Source organism: Python bivittatus, unplaced genomic scaffold (genome assembly GCF_059951505.1).
Source record: "Python bivittatus isolate LINGU-HERP-01145 unplaced genomic scaffold, Pbiv_v1 ctg000210_np1212, whole genome shotgun sequence".
Lineage (NCBI taxonomy): Eukaryota > Metazoa > Chordata > Lepidosauria > Squamata > Pythonidae > Python > Python bivittatus.
In genome coordinates, this window is record NW_028277053.1 from 2,703,296 (window position 1) to 2,723,604 (window position 20,309).

At 41.0% G+C, this 20,309-nt stretch overlaps 1 protein-coding gene and 1 long non-coding RNA gene across 7 annotated transcripts in view; both read right to left on the reverse strand.

Moving 5' to 3' along the window:
- The window catches only part of LOC103048924 (protein FAM169B), a 100,274-nt gene extending 99,012 nt beyond the window's left edge, over positions 1-1,262 (reverse strand). For 5 of the 6 annotated variants that reach the window (XM_088139183.1, XM_025167497.2, XM_088139182.1 and 2 more), the window contains exon 1: positions 1,132-1,262. In XM_088139183.1, coding sequence (XP_087995309.1) covers positions 1,132-1,174 — 43 coding nt within the window. In that variant the 5' untranslated portion in view covers positions 1,175-1,262. Of the gene's footprint in view, positions 1-711; positions 1,077-1,131 lie in introns of those variants that run through there. The other variant, XM_025167494.2, reaches the window with a different exon arrangement.
- A 1,149-nt stretch (positions 1,263-2,411) lies between these two features.
- On the reverse strand, positions 2,412-9,542 carry LOC148216142 (uncharacterized). The gene is made up of 3 exons (XR_015795868.1): positions 9,401-9,542; positions 6,280-6,439; positions 2,412-3,547 (listed from the first exon to the last, which is right to left on the reverse strand). It is a non-coding gene; the product is annotated as an uncharacterized LOC148216142 (long non-coding RNA).
- Positions 9,543-20,309: the final 10,767 nt, after the last annotated feature.

Sequence of the window (20,309 nt, forward strand, 5' to 3'; positions counted from 1 at the left end):
AATCCCATGAATTTTTAGGGTTTTATTTGTACAACCGCCCCACTCCCCACCCCCACCCCAAAAAACATGGAGCTATTTTCTGCAAATTCTATAAAAATTCTTCACAGGAAAAAATAAGAATATCAACGCTCCTTGCCATCTGTGGTTGGCAATATGGTCTGGGTAAGATTGGTCGCCGAACTACAGTGTTCTAACTTGCACCTCCAAAATGTTGCCTTTGCAACTAAACAGAAGCTTGTGGCAAGATTTACACATCTCCATAAACCAGATTTGTTTTCAGCTTTGCTGAATAAGCCTTAATTTGTGGACTTCAAGCAATGGACGAAGCCATAAACCCAAGATGACAAACCACATTTGCCAGGGTTACAAATCAGGCTAAGACTTGGTTTACTTAGCGAAAGTAAATAAACCACAATGATCTGGGTTCAAATACGCTACCTCGCCATTTAGAAAGCCCAGGAGTTAGATTCGCTCAGCATCCTATTATATCCTAACCCTACGATAGCTTAGTGTATAAACCCTGATTTTATCAACTTCTTTAAAGCCTTGGTATATGCTTCCCATTAAAAAAAATCTCAAGGACAATTTATAACAACGGATTTGGAGGAAGAAAGAATGAGGCGCGCAACAGCCCTGCGCGCACAACCCTCCAAGGCCAAACCACCCCCCTGTGGCTTAGCGCGACGGCCTCTTCATGCCTTAACGTGCAACCTGGCTTCCGTGGCTTTGATTTGGCCACGGTGGCTTGCTCCTCGTGGTTTCGGCCCGGGCAAGGCGGCCGCAGGTGTTTGGAGAACCGCGCCCAGCTCTGCGCTCAGGGCCGGCTCGCTCCGCGCCGGCGGAAGGGGCCCCTGCCTGCAAAGCCAGAGCTGAGCCCCCAGCTTCGCCCCGGGGGCCCCTCCTCGGCGGGGCTGCAGAGCGACTGCGGGGCACGGCAGCGCCCGCGAGGTGCACTTTCCGGGCTCCAAGCGGGTGCCCGCTCGACTTCCCAGCCCGGGGACGTCTCACCGGGCCCCGCTTGGCTTCCAGCCCAGCCCCTTCCCGGAGCCCCGGGGCACTGCAGAAGGAAGGGCTGCACTCTGCGCATGGCCAGAGGCCTCCCCTTGCCCTGCGCCCTTTCCGGCTCCTTACCGGCGCCGCCTCTCCCCGCGCGCAGCCGAGAGGGCGCTGCCATCCCCCTGACCGCCGCTGCTGCCGCCTCCTCTGCCTCCTCCGCCCTTCCTGCCCGCCCTCCGGGCTGCTCGGGAGCCGCCCCCGGCCCGCCCCCGCGCAACGGGGGAAGGAGCTGAGCCGCCCCGCTTACGTGCGCCCAACCCATAAATCCTGGTGTGCAAGTTAGGGCCATGCACCACCGTTTGTGCACCCTCTGGCTGAACTCCAACACGGGTTGACGAAGCACAGCAGCTGGATCCACTCAGCCCCCGGGCTTGTAAATCATGGTTTGCAAACTGCAGTTGGCTCACCCCACTTGCTAAGCTGGAAATCATGGTTTACAAACCGTAGCCCGGTGGCATAACTTCTTTAGCCATGGACAATAGTTTGCAAACAGCTGTGACTGGATTCATACAGAGCGGTCAGCCCTAAGTCATGACTGAAAAACTTGGGCACATTCCCATTAGTAAGCCATAAATCGTGGCTGATAAAAGCCATAAGCAAAAGTGGGGTTTGCAGAACATACAGTGCCAGAACCAAACACCCAGCCACGTCTTCTCTGTAGTTTTGGAGAGGGCATTAATAACTGATTTGGCTGCAGATGCTACAGAATGCAATGCTTATTTGACCGTTCATAGGCCTGTATGTAGTAAGCAATCACTGTTGATGAATTTAACAAGGGCTTATGTGTGTGTTTGCACACGCGTGGGCGTGCACACACCTGAGTCCTTCAGGTACAGGGTCCTTTTATGAGCTTTGTGGCTCATAAAAGTGATGTCCTGTGGATTGTTGCTCTCCCACTTTATCAAAGTTGCAATTTGTTGCTGGCAGTATAACTTTATGGAAGTCAATGACCGCCTACGACCGAAGGATATCAAACTGCATAAAAAGCACAACACGTTTTTACATAGTTATAAAACCCTAAAATTAAGACAATATTTTCCTGTGCAAGCAAGGGCAGCTGTAAGCAGCTCGGCCGCTCATCTCAAGATACCAAGGTGCAACATAGAGCAAACATGATTATCCTCCAAACAGGCGCAAGCCGAGTTACAAGACGGGGTGCAAGTTGCTATCAAAAGTGCATCAGAGGGACTGCGGGCTACAGCATCAGGTTCCTCGCATCCTAGGGGCAAGTCTGCCCTGCAAATCTTGGTTAGGTTGACATTATGCTTTTCCTCCCAAAACGATACTGCAGGAGAGGTCAGTCTGAGAGAGTGCAACTGCCCCAGAGCTTCTGCAGAGGAGGGTGGATTAAACCAAGGTCCTCCTCCTTAACTACTAAAGGGACTATAACACAACATGGAAAAAGGTATGCAAATAAGACAGGAGCCTGTTGAGATCTTAAGCAACCAATATTGTTCATTATAGTAACTGAGGAACTAGAATAGGGTTTCTCAACCTCAGCAACTTGGAGATGTGTGGACTTCAACTCCCAGGATTCCCCAGCCAGCTATGCTGAAGTCCACACATCTTCAAGCTGCCGAGGTTGAGAAACAGTGAGTGAAACTGACTAGCTGAACAAGGGTGCGGGAAATGAAATGATTGAAATTGACAAATACTGAGAAACTGACAAAAACTCCATTCAACATCCCTTATTGTCTGCAGGATCCCACAGTCCTGAAGGGCTAGCTGGTAGAGAAAGACGCCCGCTGACCCGCTTACAGAGCAGAACTAATATGGAATTGTGCATACGGTCTCCCTCTTCTTCTCCAGATGAAATGGTCGAGGTCTGCTTTCCACTCCTGTCCCTGGTGGGAAGCCTAGAGAGAATTCGGTTTCTAAAAGAGGGGTGGGAGAGGTGATGGATATGAAAGGAGCTCAGGAAACATAACGCGGATGGAGAGGGCAAGAGAGAAACCGCTGCAGATGCGTCTGGTGAATGACCGGAACAGAGCATGCTGGCTGGGGAATTCTGGGAGTTGAAGTCCACACCTCTTAAAGTTGCCAAATGTGACAAGCACTGCTTTAAAGGAAGAAGACTACTTTTAGTCCAATACACATAGTGACAACATAGGGTTGTTTAACTCATGGGCTGAGCATGAGATGAGAGTAGTATAACTGAGAGGAAAGGTCGGGGTTGTCAGGATGGGAGGATGCTGGGATAAATTACAAGTGGAGACAAGCCCTAAGATTATGGCCCTTTCTGTGCTTTCCTACTGGATAGACCTTCTCCATGACTGTCTGTCCCTAACCTGGTCCTTCAGGTCTCCCAACAGTGCACCTGTTGCCACTATGAGTCTCTCCACCTTGCTGCTGGTCGCCCTCTTCTCTTTCCTTCCACCTTTCCCAGCATCAGAGCGTTCTCCAGAGAGCAGGGTCTTCACATAGCTGGCTGGGGAATCCTGGGAGTTGAAGTGCACACATCTTCACGTTGCTGAGGTTGAGAAACACTGAACTAGAAGAAGATGAAATAAAACCATCTGCGTTTAAGGATGGCTAATGCAGCCAGACTCTGTCCTTATTCCTACCCAGGAACTGATTTTTCCCTTCTACTCCCTACCTACTTTTATTTCTCACTGAGATCAGGTAACTGATAATGACTGTAATGTAGTAGGCGCAGGGGAAAGATCAATCCCTTTCTCATAAACTTGTTTGCCTCCTCCCAGACTCGGTTGATCTACAGCTTCCCCCCTTGAAGTACGGCCCGTGTTATCGCAGCTGGCAAATATGCATTGTAAAAACCACGTACCTTATAGGGAAAAGCATTTAGTGGGGGGTTGTAAAAAAAAGCAATCAGATGGAAGAGATGCAGCTTGTAAACGTTCAGTCTGAGCAGGAAAATGGGTATTAATCACATTATCACAGAAAATCAATTGTCCTTTCGAGACACACATCCCTCTATTTCTAACAGCAGGACTTGCCAGAATACACAGGAAGCTGTAATTTAGCAATACAGGAAGAATCAACTGCCTGCTGGTGCTTCAAATATATATGTGTGTGTTGGTGTGTCTATACGTGTGTCTATATATACCTGTCTATATGCGTGTGTGTGTGTGTGTATATATAGTGGTGGTACAAGAACTAAAACTTCATTTCGCTGACATTTCATTGAAATTATTAGGATGAATTTATTGTGTGATTTGATTGCATACGAGTAGGTTATATTCCAGAAGTGTACTGCAAATTATGGTAATTGTATTTTGTCAAATGCCTAGTGGCATAAAAACATTTGGAAGGAAGGAAGGAAGGAAGGAAGGAAGGAAGGAAGGAAGGAAGGAAGGAAGGAAGGAAGGAAGGAAGGAAGGAAGGAAGGAAGGAAACTTAAGCGTTAATATCTTCACTCCCCAGCCATGCATTTAATAATGTTCCCCATTTGTCACATTAAAAATGACCATGGGGTGACTTTTGGACTATTCGGGAGCTGGCATTCCCCAGGGGCCCCTGGCGTGTTTCGTGATTTAGTTTATATTTTACAGAAATTACACTATATTTTAGTAGGCTATCTTTTCTTTTTTTATTATAATTAGCAAACATTATCAAGTAACTAAATTAACATAAATCCAAGATGCATGGAGAAAAACGATATAGAAGATACCAAAAAATATCCACTAAAAAGTACAATAAGTAAAGAGACAGATATCGTACATGTACAAATTTACCAGATAGATAGGTAGAAAGATAGTATTACCATGTTATGGTCAATTACTATTAGCCAAACCATAAAATCCTTCGAAATTTGGTAGAATTGGGGTCTCTGCCTATGACGACTCATTATTTTAAGTTTGTCTGTGATATTTCTAATGTGGCCATTGAAGAGCCCTTGTTCATCCACATCTCAATTGTTACATTATCTAGAGTTTTTCAATGTTGGGCAATTATTATTTTAGCTGCTAAAATGAAATAGATAATAAGCTCCTTATTTTTAAGCTTCAGATTTGGTCCTGTAAATAAATACAGTAAACCCAACTCTGGGGAGCATTCAGTTTTTTATTTAGTAATGATACTTATCCCCTCAAAAAGGATATAACTTTATCACATGACTACCACAAATGAAAGAATGTGATTCTTTTTTGACAACCCCTCCAGCATTTGGAAGGATAATTTTGATATAGATGGGCCAATCTGACTGGAGTCAAGTCCAGTCGTGCATAATCTTCCACTGCAATTCTTGCATGAATTGAGCTGAGGTGAATCCATCCGATTTCCATCATTCCTGCTAATTTGTCCCCTGTATGGGTTTACCAAGATCAGTGTCCCAAGCGTGGGGTGGACCTCCTCTTTCCAATTTTTTTCCAATATTTTCAATATCCCAAGCATAGGGTGGATCTCCGATTACTAACTGCAATACTGGCCTATACATTTTTGAGATTGTTCTTTTTGGTTGTTCTACATAGTTAAGTATTAAATTCTCACAATCGGTATAAAGCCGTGTTGCTGAAGCTCTAACATTCCTATTGCCCAAAATTATGACTCTACTCCATCATAACTGGGGAACGCCAGGTTAGAATTCATCTCGAGATCCCTCTCTGCTAATCCTGACTTTCAGTACCCCCCACCTGTCCTCCTTTCTCCTTCAGCTGCTTCACCTGTTTTTCCTGGAAAAGTCCAGCAGTTTTGCCTACAATCACTGCTTTTTCCTAGGGAAGAGACCAGTACCCTTTTCGCTCCCCTCTGGGGCATTTCCACTTCTTCCAGACCAGTGCTTCTCAGTGTTGGCAGCTTTCAGATGGGTGGGCTTCAACTTGCTGGCTGGGGAATTCTGGGAGTTGAAGTCCACCCAACTGAAAGCTGCCAACGCTGAGAAACACTGGTCCAGACTTTCAGATTCCTGCTGTTTTGCTCAGCAGCATCGGTTCTTTGTTTGCTGCTGCTTGTGACTTTCTTTCTTTCTTTCTTTCTTTCTTTCTTTCTTTCTTTCTTTCTTTCTTTCTTTCTTTCTTTCTTTCTTTCTTTTTCTTCCTTCCTTCCTTCCTTCCTTCCTTCCTTCCTTCCTTCCTTCCTTCCTCTCCCTCTCTCTCTCTCTCTCTCTCTCTCTCTCTCTCTCCCTCCCTCCCTCCCTCCCTCTCTTTCTTTCTTTCTTTCTTTCTTTCTTTCTTTCTTTCTTTCTTTCTTTCTTTCTTTCTTTCTTTCTTTCTTTCTTTCTTTCTTAGACCTTTTCCTTTTGGGAAATGCAAGAAGGCTGTTTACCTGATTAAAATTTCCTTTCTCGGTCCTCAGAGTTGGCCCCTGTCTGTGTGAAACTCTTACAGAAACAGCGTTTTGTCACTATTGAGGCTGGTCTCAAAACGTTAAGCAGGGTCAGACCCGGTGAAGAGACTGTCAGGAAATCCTGGGCTTGTAGGCTACGCTGGGAAGTGGGAAAAACAATTGTTAGGAGAAGACAATTACACTTCCGTTGTCAAGAGAACTTCATGGACATATTCACAAGGTCACCGGGAGCTCACCTTGAGCAAGATTTTCCTTTTTCCCTCTTCCTTTATTAGCTTTTGCAGTCATGACGCTGCTTATTCCAGTTGGTGCAGAAAGGCACAGAACTGATCTTGGAGAAACTATGCAGAGATTATTACAACAACCTGTACAAAAACATGCTTTAAGTCCAGGAAACAAAGAAAACCTTAGAAGAACCTCAGACTGGTCCTGCTCTAATTCTCTGGGGTATGAGAGGGAGGGAAGGGAAAACACAGTCAGGCTTTCAGATTCTGTTATGACGCCTGTTTCAATAGAGTCCTATTCTTTCTCACTGAGTCCATTTCATGACCTGGCCTATCTCAAAGGGCCATCATTAGTTTTGAAAGCCTGACAGCATTTTCTCTTCCCTCCATTTTGTAATGGGCTGTGGGAAGGACCTTGGGAGACAGGAGGAAGAGCCACAGACTGGACAATCGTCATGCAAAAGATATCTCAGCCCACAGAAGGAAAAGGGGAATGGGAAGCATCGCAGAAGGGACCCTCCCTAGTTCTCTAAAAAGTACAGGCAGTCCTCGTTTAATGACCTCTCTTTCAGTGATCATTTGAACTTACGATGGTGCTGAACGAGTGCTACTTACGATTGCTCCTTGTACTTACAGCGGTCGCAGCGTCCTGCAGTCATGTGATTGCCATTTGCGGCCTCCTTTGCTACTTTCCAACAAGCAAAAACAATGGGGAAGTCGGCAGTAGGTCGCCAATGGCAACCACGTGACATCGCATTTAATGACTTTGCGGGATTCACTTAACAATGGCAACTGGAAGTGCTGGAACTTTCCGTTGCTAAGTGGCGCAGTCCCATGACCTCGTGCTTTACAACCACGTTGCTTAGTGATGGAAATTCCAGTCCCAATTACTGTCATTAAGTGAGGGCTACCTGTAAAAGACTTGCAAGACTCTGTTACAGTAACCTTAAAATAAAGGTAGTGTTAGTACTCATGGTTTGTGCTCCTTGTCTGGACTCCCTTGAAGGGCTGACATCAGTCTTGCAAGTCTGAAAGCACTTCTCCCTTCCTTTTCTTTTCCTTTCCAGAAAACTAGGGAGGGTCCCTTCTGAAATGCTTCCCTTTTCCTTTTGTGGGCTGAGATACCTTTTGCATGACAGTTGTCTAGGCTGTGGCTCTTCCTCCTGTCTCCCAAGGTCATTCTCACATCCCATTACACTCTTACACCAAAGAGAGTCAAGGGAGTGTCCCTTTAAGTTTCTTTCTAACGTCTTCTTTCCCGGGGCTTAATTCATGTTTTGCTAACTGCTGTCACGTTCCTTCTCCTAGATCACTCTATGACTCTCCACAGTCACATAGAGGGCATCTTCTGTCCTAACTGACAGAGTAGCCAAGTTCTTGCCTTCCAGGGTGATGTGTGGCTGTCTTTGTTAAAGAACTAGGCATCTAGCTGATGGAATGGTTAGGAAGCATCATTTTTTGCTTGTCCTGATAGATATTTTTGCTGTGTTTTCCATACACCCATGTTTTTTATATCTCTGACTTTTGCATCTTGTTTTGCATGTTAAAATGGTGAAGGATAATGGGATAGCAGATATCTGGTAACCCACCGTAAAATACAAAGCTAGTAGTAGTTTACTGGAGGGACCCTTTCACCTTTCCACTGTCCATGTCCACAATTTCACTTTTAAGAAATCTTAACTACACACCTCAATTTTTCCTTTCTCTTTCCTTTCTTCAGCAAGCAATATGGAACAGCCAGGAAAATATACTGTTACCTTCCTTGCAAATTTTAACAGTTTCTTCAAAGTTTAATACTATTTGGGATGGTACAGAGAATCAAAAATATCCATAAACTGAACAAGAAAATTGTAAGGGGATAGGACAACATCTACTATTATTACTAATAATAATAACAACAGTAATAATAATTTATTACATTTTATGCCGCCTGACTCTCAATGACTCATTCCTTTCCTCCTGTACAAAGTTAGAAAACTTAAGTATGTCACGCAAAAGCAATTTTTTAAAAATTTCAGTATGTGACAGTAAATAGAAAAACGTTAACACGATGACCCATTTTCCTATACATTTGTAAACTGATTTCTAAGCTAGTCTCTAAGAATTAATAACGTAGGCTCTGTCAGAATAAAATGGTTTCTATCGAGCTAGATGTGAGTTATAAATTCTAAAGGTAAAATACAGAGTCCTATTTTAGTAATTCGGGACTACTGTGCAGCAGAAATATCGCTTATTTCTAATTGTCTTAAAGCTAGATTTAAAATCAGTAGCTAAGAAGAATAGGGTCAAGCCATTCGGTGTTGAGAAGGCAGAATGCACAACGAGCTATGTAACCAAGATGCCAGGGACTTGCATAATTAAAATTACAGTATCTCCCTTCCTGTGAAACCAGTCCCTGTTTCGTAAAGTCTTTTTAGACTGACCAATAGGAAGAGGGACATTTTGGAACAGATGGTTAAAGAATAAAATATGGGCAGCTGTAATCAACTGTGCTACCAAATAATGAGAGAGTGAGTTGTTGCTGTCCGGAACTGAAAGGTTAATTTGGGAATCCATGTTAAATCGGTCTGAATACGAACATGGTGGTTGTCATAGGTAAAGTTTTATGGGGGGAAAATTGTCTTCTTTTAGCCAGTATGGAATTGTCTGCTCTTTAGCACACGCGTTTTGCAGAAAGCTTCTAGCACATAGACCTCTTCCTATTTCCAAATGGAAAATAACTCACTCTTGCAACCTGCTGAGAAAATCAGATGCTATCTCAGAGGGATTTTAAAAAATAGCATGCATGCTATTCTTTATCTATATGCTTCTGAAAGTATCGGTTGACATATTTTTCTGCCCTAAGCCTATAGCCCCTAGGTTGAAGGACTTCTTACCTTTAAGAAACTACAGAGCAATCCTGTCTCCCAGTTCTGAATCAGGGTCCAGAATGATAGCAATTTCATGTCAAATTTCACCTTTTCAGTTTTACAAACGTGAGATTTTACAGAAAAGATGAAACAAGAGACAGGGTATTATCACACTGACACTTGAATGAATGAGTATGCATATATAGTATTTATAGAACGATGAAGGGGGCATGTGACTGAAGTCAGATTTGACAGCTTTTCATTGCCAGTTCTGCTTAATGCTGAATTACAGTTGTAGACAGAACCTATCCGAAAGATACTGAGCTTTCAAAAGTTCGAAGCAATGCCTCTCCACCCAGTTGCTCTATGCTTTATATTATTGTTTTTATAATAACTTTATTAAATTTTAAAAACAGAAAGAGAAAAACTAATGAGCTAATAATTAAGGAAATTAATAGGAGAAAAGAAAGAGTAAAGAAAAAGAGAACAGAAGTACAGAGAAAGGAAGGAAGGAAGGAAGGAAGGAAGGAAGGAAGGAAGGAAGGAAGGAAGGAAGGAAGGAAGGAAGGAAGGAAGGGAAAGAAAGAAAGAAAGAAAGAAAGAAAGAAAGAAAGAAAGAAAGAAAGAAAGAAAGAAAGAAAGAAAGAAAAAGAGAAATTAAAAAGAAGAATGCCTTCCAACTTCTTTTACAGCAGATATAAGTAAGACATACATTAAACTCTTCCTCTAGGATTACAATTTAACTTTCATTTTTTTTCTATAATCTATTAATTTTACTAATCATCAAATCCATATATCATAATTTTTTTTCCTGTTTCTGCAAAAAGTCCAAAAGGGACTTCCAATTAGCATTAAAATTAGTCAGTTTCTTTTTTCTAATCAAAGCTGTCAATTTTGACATCTCAGCCAGCTCTATCAGCTTTACCGTCCGTTCTTCCATCGTAGGTAATATCGAGTCTTTCCACGTTTGAGCATATAAAAGTCTCACTGCTGTTACCATACATAAAAACAAAGATCCATGAGATTTTTCCAATTGTTTATCCATCAGCCCCAAAAGAAATGTCTCTGGTTTTGACTATATATTAATCTTCAAAATCTTCTGAATTAATATATGTATTTGAGTCCAAAATTTCTTAGCTTTATTAGATGTCCACTAAAGATGATAAAAAGTCCCTTCTTGTTGTTCATGTTTCCAACATATATTTGAAATCCCTTTGTACATTTCTGACAATATTTCTGGTGACAGATACCATTGATACATTATTTTATAAAAATTCTCTTTAAGATTATAACATAATGTAAATTTCAACCCTTTCATCCACATATTTTCCCATTGCTCCATTTGTTTATTATACCCAAGATTTTAGCCCATTTTACCATACAATCTTTAACTTGTTTATCTTCTGTTTCAGATCTCAACAAAACTTTATACATTTTAGCAATAAGATGTTCATCATTAGTACATAACTCAGTTTCAAATACAGTTTTATCATGTTCAAAACCTTATATCCTTTTATCAACTTTAAATCTTTCTACTAATTGTACATGTGAAAACCCTTGACACATATATCCTTCTGATATCAAGTTTGATTCTATTTTAAATTTTCCCTGGTGTAATCTAAAATGCCATCATAAGTTAGCCATTTCTGCTTAATTACCATTTCTTTTCTATAATATGCTTCTTGTGGTGATAGCCATGAAATGTATTTTTGGACACAATTTAGATTTATATCTATTCTAAATTCTCAAAATGGCATGTCTAATGAAGTGGTTTGTGAAATCTACATTAGCCTTAACTTTGTCACCATAAATAGCCATGCCACACAGTTGCTCTATGCTGAGTTACTGTCATAACTTAACATAGGAGCATGTGTGTGAATTGTGGAATTGTTTTCCACTGTATATATATTTTAAATATTTTTATTAATCCATCTTCAAACAAACATACATGAAACAGACATACACAACCAGTAAACACATACAACAGACAACAGACAATAAGCAACTTATACAAGTAAAGACATAAAGGAAGCAAAAAATAATAATCTATCTGTAATTACAGTGATATCCCAAGTTCACCTGATTTTGTAAGTCTTTAAAAGAGGAAACTAAACTAACCCTAAACTAAATTTTTGGACAGGCTTGGTGAATTTTGAAAGATTCTTTTTTCCTCGTTTCCACTAAAGACGACTGACACAGGTCTGAGATGCCATCGCATCAAAGGGAACCTGAATTTTGCTGTTTTCAATAAAGGCACAATAGAAGATTATTAGGGGATTAGTTAAAATAACTGCAAAAGAGAGAGAGCAAGTTCAGAGATTTAACTAGCTAGGACTTGTGAGGTGGGGGGGGGGGAGAATCAAAAGCCATTTAGGTTTTCTGTAGGGCTAGCAAAGGGGCCATTAATTTCAATAACCAGCCAAAACATAGTCACAGAACAGTGCTTGGCAAACGCTTAAGAGAGAGAACGTGTAGGTACAAATCCAAAGAGATAAAAAAGGAATTGCATCAACCGGAAAGCTTTTCCCGCCCCCCCCCCCCCGATTTTTATTTCTCAAACAGCTAGCACAAGATAGCTTTGAATTGAGGGGGTTTGCAGTATAAAGAAATCACACCAGGCATTCTTTTCGTTTCTTGCTTTTTCTTAAACAAAGCAACGAGGTGTAAACATTCAGAATATACCATTAGGACATTTTTCAGCTAAAGCAGTTTCTTATGGATCTACTGAATCAGTCTTCCAGTTTTACAATAACGTATTAAGCATATTCAGAGTTTTGGACGGTTTTTCCGATCTTGGTTCTTAAAAAAAACTGAATTTTCCAAAGCTGGAGATTCCTGGTTCTGTTCCCTCATCCCACCATCCCACACAGAAGCTGAGCAAATAACAGGTCTATCAGCATGTTTAGGGTTAGGATATCTGAATGCCTTTTAGATTTAACGACTAGGATTTTAACTGCTTTAAAAAAAAATCTGACTTTTTCCCATACAGTTGGGTGTCATCACAACAACAGAACCGTTTTGCTTCTGTATACAATATTCTGTATATTTATGTCAGTCTCATTTTCAGACTATGTGTCCTTATGTGCTGACAGTAGCACATTATGTGTATGAAAGAGAAATCTCTGGATTGGAAAAGATGAGTGAAAATGCAAAGAGGAAACAACAGAATCCTGGACATGTTTCATGGATATAGACTATTACTGGCTAAGGACCAGGATGAGTGAGGAAGATTGCAACTAATGAAATATCGTTGAAGTGGACATATGGATGGTGTAGCTGTTTCGCTTGCAGGCACGCCTGTTTAATTAGAAATGCTCTTATTCTGGATATGGTTTCACTTGTGGCAGAATCTTTTCTCGTTTTAACACCTAATATGATTTGGGCCAGTTTGATCTCTGTGTCGGCTTCAAGACTCCAATACTGTACACGACTTGTTCTGATGAAGTCACTTCTCTAGATAGCACTTCACCCTTAGCAGAGGGTTTCTTATGACAGTTGCAGGCGACATATTTAAAAAAAGACAGCTCTCAGCTTGATGTTTATGCTGTCTTGTATGACCCAGCTCTAGCGGGGTAATTTCTATCCCCAATCTTGTTTTCCCTGGGGGAGAAAATGCACTCTTTTAGTTGGTGAAAAAGTTTCAACGTCATCCTATGTGTTTCATTAAATATTGCGGCTTTCTTTTTAATGCAGCTTTGGAAAGTGGCAGAAGGAACACTTGGGGAGCATCAATGCAAAAAGTATTGATTTTTATGGATGCTCCAGAAAGATATAGATCAAGTGTTTGCAAAGCCTGTAATTATTAATTTCATTATTAATGGAAAACTTTGGCCCCCTCTGTCAGTATCTTGTTAACACCAACTGGGAAACGGTAAAAGTGAGAATGCCCTTTCTATGGAATTCCCCAAAAAATATTTTTTAGAGGACAAGACTGATTATATTTATAATGGTATGTGGGAAGCACCTTGGTTGATGGGGCAAAGGTGCCAAGGGAATGGTCAGATAAGGGAGGGCGTAGCCCGCAGCTGCATAATGGGTAGAGCAAGAGGCTCAGAAGGGGCCCTCCCTAGTTTCTTGGGCTGTAAAGGAGAAGGGGGGGGGCAGGAGAATTGTCCTTTCAGACTTGCAAGATTGATGTCAGCTTTACCAGGTAGACCAGACAAGAAACACGACCAGATAAGCTAATTCTACTTTATTGTAAAGCTACTTTAATGGAATATTTTTTGTATACGATAGAGCTTTGTAAGTTTTGTTTATTATACAGCTAAGTGAGTAATTACCAAGAACTTAACTATAGTTTCTGCTCCCAGCTGTACTTATTACTCCCATACCCATGAAGTCAAGAGGGCTGGAAGCACTGGGTTTCAGTGATGGGTCCAGCCTTCTAGAATGGCCTCCCATTGGGTATTCAACTGTCTTAAACATCATTTGCCTTCTGAAAAAAACTGAAGATAGAGCTTTTCTGGAGGGCTGTTGGAGAGTTATGTCATGTATCTGGGTTTTAATTGTCTTACGTTCTCCTGTTGTTAGGATACAGTTCCATTTTCTGAGCCACTGAGAGTCCTCTGACTGAACTGAAAGTCCTTGGGAATTCAGATCATCAGCCGTCTTCCCAGTGAGCAAAGTTAACAGTAGTTTTCCTCAAAACAGCTGTATCCCCTTAAATGGGCTTCCAGGTAAAAGAACTGGAAAAACAACGCCATCAAGAATTTAATGAGTGGGATTTAAAAAAAAAATAAATATCCAATGCAATTTTGACACAATGGGTAGCCCAAATAACTAAAGCAATACTTTCTTCGTAGAGATTTAACATTTCAAGAAACCAAAGATCTCTCTCTCTCTCTCTCTCTCTCTCTCTTCCAGACTCAAATCTCATAGATATTCACAAGTGAACAATAAGTTACTCATTACTTTCTGATTTCTATTGATCCTAACTTAGTTGAGATATCACAGTCGCTTGCGCCTTTAACAACTCCCCCCCCTCCCAATTTACAGAATCCCAGACAAAAATAAAATGTCTGACTTGTTTGCACACTAGAAAGGTTTAAAGCCTAAATGAATATATTGTCAAGTCCTGGAACGCAAAGAAAGTAACATGTTAAGAATGTCTATAATCTTATAGCAATCGCTACATCCGAGCCTTTTTCCTTTGTCGTATTAATTGAAGCTCTTCATCCATAACTAAAGATGATATACCTACAAAACAATTCAGCAGGTTCAAAGCCTTTAAGGGTTTTGTTTTGGTTTTGCAACCCACATTTGTCAAAAATGAAGCCGGTTGTGAACTACAGATGATAAAGCAGTTCAGGTCAGTTACAGATATAGCAGGTGCATTTCCACACGCTAAGTTTGATTAAGGTCAACCTTAATTAGAGTTTTATGGCTTAGCCTGTTCAAACCATCACAACCATTAACCAGATTAACCATACGGTATAAATACAAGCTGTAGGTATTACGTCGTTTTGTATAATTCGGTACATCAGAGAATCTTGTGTGAAAGCTTTCCTCCAAATAAAGGGGGGAAAACTGACCCTGGTTTGCAAATTTATTTTTTTATACATCTAGCCCCTTGTTTATAATTAGACAGACCCCATCGCTATGAAGTGAATTATATATAACAGGAACAGCAAACAATCATTGTTTGGCTTAATCATTGTTTTCATCCTCGATTTCTTGTAGAGAAGCAGAAAGGGAGGTTTAAAGTTGGTTACCTGGTCACTCACAGAACAGGGTCTGAGGAACCACAGAAATTAAAATGGGGGAGAGAAAATAAAATGCTAATTGGAGGATGGCATGGACTGTCAACCGCACTTTGAACACCCCAGCAAAAACGCAGCTGGCCCTGTTCTAATGTGTGTACTTTGTGGGCAAGAATGGTTTGCTTGTTTGGGTCAAACAGTTTATTGAGCTAGGCTAATCTGTGTTGCTGCTGAGGAGGAGACTATAGCAGTTCACCCAGGAATTTACTTTGTCCCATTCATACATCCGTAACAGGGAAAACATCCTCTGTGTCACTTCCCATGCCATCCTGCACGGTGTCCCTTTGTGTGTTTTTCTTCATTTTCAGATGTTCCCACTTGCGGACAAAATTGCTTGTGTGCCAACAGTTACGCCGTTGAACTTCTTGGAAGCCCTTGTCTGCCCTCTAATTTTATTGGTCATTTTATTTTATTTAGTAGGCACACATTAAACAAGGGCCAGATTGCTGTAGTGGTCAAGGCACTAGGTTAGAAAGTTCAGTTAGAAACCATGACCTCTACTCCTGCCTTAGGCATGAAGCCAACTGAGAGACTTTGGGCCAGTTGATCTCTCTCAGCCCCAACATGATGTACACCACCTTGAGTTGTACAAAATGAAGGTGGTGTATAAATCTAATAAATAAACCCATTGACACTTCCATTCGTTCTAGCCCACCCCCTTGTTTGAGTGCAGTCCTCAGCCCACCACTCAGTTGCCCATCCCTGCCCCATCCCTGTCTTTTCAAGCTGTGTGGCCAGCTCATTAGGTATTTGATAGCTTTCCTAATTGGTAAGATGTATTCAGATGTATTGAACTGCAACCCACATGATTTCCAATCTTCACAACTAACAGGAATGCTGCTTGGGAAGCATAGGCTTTGTAATCCAGAACGTCTGGACGGTGCGCTGTTGGAAAAGGCTGGTTTAGAAGAGTTGGGTGGCTTGACATATGGGCCAAATTCTTCAAGCTTCTTTTGAAATAAATCTAATGTTTTTGCTCTCCTAAACAACCTTCCTAGGATCTATCCAGATTCAGCTTTGATAAAAATGTAAGCCTACATTTCTTGGGAGTTCTAGTGACTTACCAAAAAGTAAACTAGATTACTTGCAAAGTATGGTTTATGGGGCAGGTCTGACTGTAGAGAGAGGAAGGCGGTACTTACAATTAAAATGAAAGCAAACCATAAGAGAGAGTGCAATGTTGTAAAACCTGCCCACTGATTTAAAAATACGCTTGAATTTCAGATAAAAAATCTACACATTTTTGTTGTAAACCACACCCCACACGAAGACATAATGTGCTTTGGTTCTGAGTTTAGTGGTAGGTGAACCCAGCCACTATGGCTTAGAAATTTTATTTTATGACTCAGTAGTATTTATTTTTATTTATTTATATATCAAATTTGTCACCGCCCATCTCATTAAAAAACAACTCTGGGCAGTTTACAGTATATGTGAACCAGGCCACAAGAGCTTGTTCAACAAACCATTGTTAAAGCTAACCATGGTTTATCATTATGTATCCAGACAGCTGACATATTGTACAACAATGAGATTGAGAATTTGGTGTTGGAGGATATCCTGCTGCCTCTAAATAGCACTCACTCAAGTTTTCTCATCATCTAGCCCCTTTACTAAACTAAGCAAAGTGTGGAGTGTTCTGAGTTATCTGAAAATAAAAAATGGGGCCCATCTTCCCCTCCTTAGCCATGTATCCACCCAGTCTCTTTTCTAGCCAAGAAGATGTGTATCTTTCTAAATTCATTTTTTTAATGTAATGCATTGAGGTCATTATAACCAGCATGAGGATGCTTTCTCTGTTTTTTAAAATGTTTTCTAATGCCTCAGTTGTTATGCTTATGTACCAATGGCAGCTTGGGTTTTCATAAACACCCATGATTATTACCATTTACCTTCCTTGGATTTCTAATGGTGGTTACACCATGTCAGGTGCACATGAACATCTTCACCGCACACTTTTCCTTGCTGTTTCTGTTGGATCTCCAAATTAATTCAGAGAAATCATTTCTCTTGTTCACCCATGTAATCCAATTAATGCTCAGCCTGATGTCATCCTGAGCATGGGTTTTTGCTTCAAAAAAACACAAACAAACTTGAATTCATGGGGTATCTGATCCTGTGTGTCATATAATCACCTGATCCTTCGTCTTTTGGTTGACTCCTTGGGTGAGGCTTCAGTTGTGATGCTCCAAGTTTAGTTCTTCACTTCTGTATACTTCCACTTACATGGCAAGTCTCTGCCTTATACCTCCCTGAATTGTCACCATTCTCTCTTGCGTGAGGGAACTTGAGAAGAATGTCTGTCACGCTGCAATTCATACAACCAAGCCATTCTTCCTGCTTAGGTTGAAAGATAGTTTAACTTAGTTTCCAGTCACTATGACAGGAAGGAAGATACAGCTTTTGTCAAGATGCTCAGTTCTGGAACATTCTGAACAGCCTACTGGGTAGGTTCAGAGAACCACAGATATGGTCAATAATCAGTGTTTTTTAAACCAAATCTTCAGAAGGATTATTTAAATCTCCAAAAAACAACATTGACTAAGTTGGCCATAAAAAATCCAACATCCACAAAGGCGGTATTTCAATTAAATCTCCTGAACTTTCAAATTGATGCAAATTTTGAATTTCAAGAAATCTTTGTCAGGGAAGAATGTCAGAAGCCAGAGGAAAACAAGCTGGGATGGTGGAGGGGAGGGGGGAGGTGTGGGGAGAATGTTTTCTTTCTGGGCTGAAGAAAGGATGGGCCTCCAGACATGCAAATTAGGTATTATCATATCCAGACTGTTGGGCTGAATTATGGACTCTCCCAATGCTTTCTGGGAAGAAGCAAGCAAGCAAGCTTTCTGAAGTCCCCCATATTTGGAAATAAAAATTCCAGCTGTTAAACATCAAAACTATTTCCATCCTTTTTGAGATGCAGAGATTTCTTGGCCAGTGAAAGAGACATCAACTAAGTAGTTTTTATATGACTAAAACTGGAAATAATTTAAGCTGTATACCAGATAATAAAACTAAATCATAGCTAAATTGGTTAAGAGTACCTAATAGTAAAGACAGAACGTCCTCAAATAATAAAAACCCCTGCAGAGATGTTGTAATCTCCTTCACCTCTATAGGATCTCATTGCTAGGCAACCAGATTAGGGCTTTTCCAAATCTGTTGGTCCAGAGAGAATTGACTATACAGTTAATATGAAGAACGTCTAGAAAACTGTTTGAGTAAAGGAGTAGTTATCACTTTTTCTAGAGATGAAGGAAGATAAATCTTGATTTAGTACATAAGGAAGATATGCCATGAGAAAGAGAGAGAGTGAATGAGTTTATATTGGCCAGTAATCAGATACAGTAAACATATACAAACAGAATAGAGCAGGAACCATCCACGTAAACATCATGGATTTGAACATAAGGACATAAAATAATACAACACTGTACTATCAGAACTCAAGTTTTATGGTTCTAATGGACAATTAATAAAAATCTAAAAATAGAGTTCATCGGTTTAGATTTTAAAATCATGCTAAACCGTGATGCTGCCCCTAATTTTTCAGATAATGGCGAAGGCAGGAAGTGCCTTTACACACCATGTTTAATGCAAGGGTAGGCAACTTAAGGCCTTCAGATATTGAACTACAGCTCCCAGTAAGGATATTGGGAGCCAGTGAGGGATGTACTGTAACTGTTCAGTCATTTCCACCTCTTGATGACCCCATAGACAGGATTGTCTATCAGTTCCTGCTTCTTTGAGTTCTCCTCCTGATAGAATCTAGCCCTGTTCTGTCGGCCTCTTCTTTGATCACCTTTGATGTTTCCAAGCGTCCAAATCTTTTCCATCTGCCATTTCCCTTTGCATTATGTGCACAAAATATCTGAGGTTCTTTGTTACTGCTTCCAATAAGCAGCCTGGATTTTCTTCATCTAGCACTGAACGATTTGCTCTTTTTGTCAAACGCAGTCTCGGTTTTCTGACCACTGCAATTCAAAGGAACTGATTTTTCTTTATTCAGCCTTTCTGATCATGTAGCTTTCAGACACACAACTGGGGAAACCATGGCCTTGACAACTTTTGTGTCATCAGTGTGATGTCTTTGCATTTTATTATTTCATTTAGCTTTGTCATAGTCTTTTTCCAAAGTAGCAGATGTCTGTTTTATGGATAGAGTCACCATCCCTGGGAATTTCTGAGTCCAGGAAGATAGACTCAGAAGAGGAAGTTTTTCCTCTTTCTCCACCAGTTATTTGCATTGAACTGGCTTTGCCTGTTGGCATAATCTTATTTTTAATATGGACCAACAGACCAGCTTTGGCCCTTTTTTCTCACCAAAAGATTCCTTAAGCCTCCCTTGCTTCCAACCTTCAAAACAGTATCATTGGGGTATCCGAGTTTCTTGGTCTTTCTCCCAGCAATTCTAATTCCAATTTCTATTTCTTCTAATCCAGCATTTCTCATGAGATATACTTCAGATAAATAAGGGGATAGTATACACCGTGATCCATTCCTTTTCCACTCCCATTCCATTCTAACTCTTGCTCCCTCATCATTGTACAAATTATTCAACAGATGAGGTGGCCTAGTACACATGATCAGTGCACATTTTTAAGGCCCGTCATTTATTTCCGATGACTGCTTTTATTGTATTTTAATTGGTTTTTATTCTTGTTTTATTGTAAACCGCCCAGAGTCGCTCGTTGAGTGAGATGGGCGGTGACTAAATTTGAAATATAAATATAAATATATATAGTTTAGTTTACTGTAGCTTAGTCCAAAGTAAAAAAAACAAAAAGGATGTCTTTGTGGAACTTCATTACCTTTTCAATCGTCTGTTGGACGTTGTAGACTTTCTCAATGGGAAGAACAAGATCCATGCCATCAACACATATGCCCTGCCAGTCATCAGATACCCTGCCGGTATAGTGAGCTGGCCAAAGGAGGACATGGAGGCTGCTGATGTGAAGACCCAGAAGCTCCTCACAATGTATGGAGGTTTCCACCCCAAGTCCAACACCCAGAGACTGTACACCAGCCAGAAAGAGGGTGGGTGGGGGTCTGGTGAGTGTCAAAGCCACTGTCCTGGATGAAACCCAGAGCTTCCAGGAGTACATCAGTGAGATGGCACCCAAAGATGAGCTGCTGAGAGAATGCCTGAGACAGCAGCAGACATGGGAGGAAGTCCA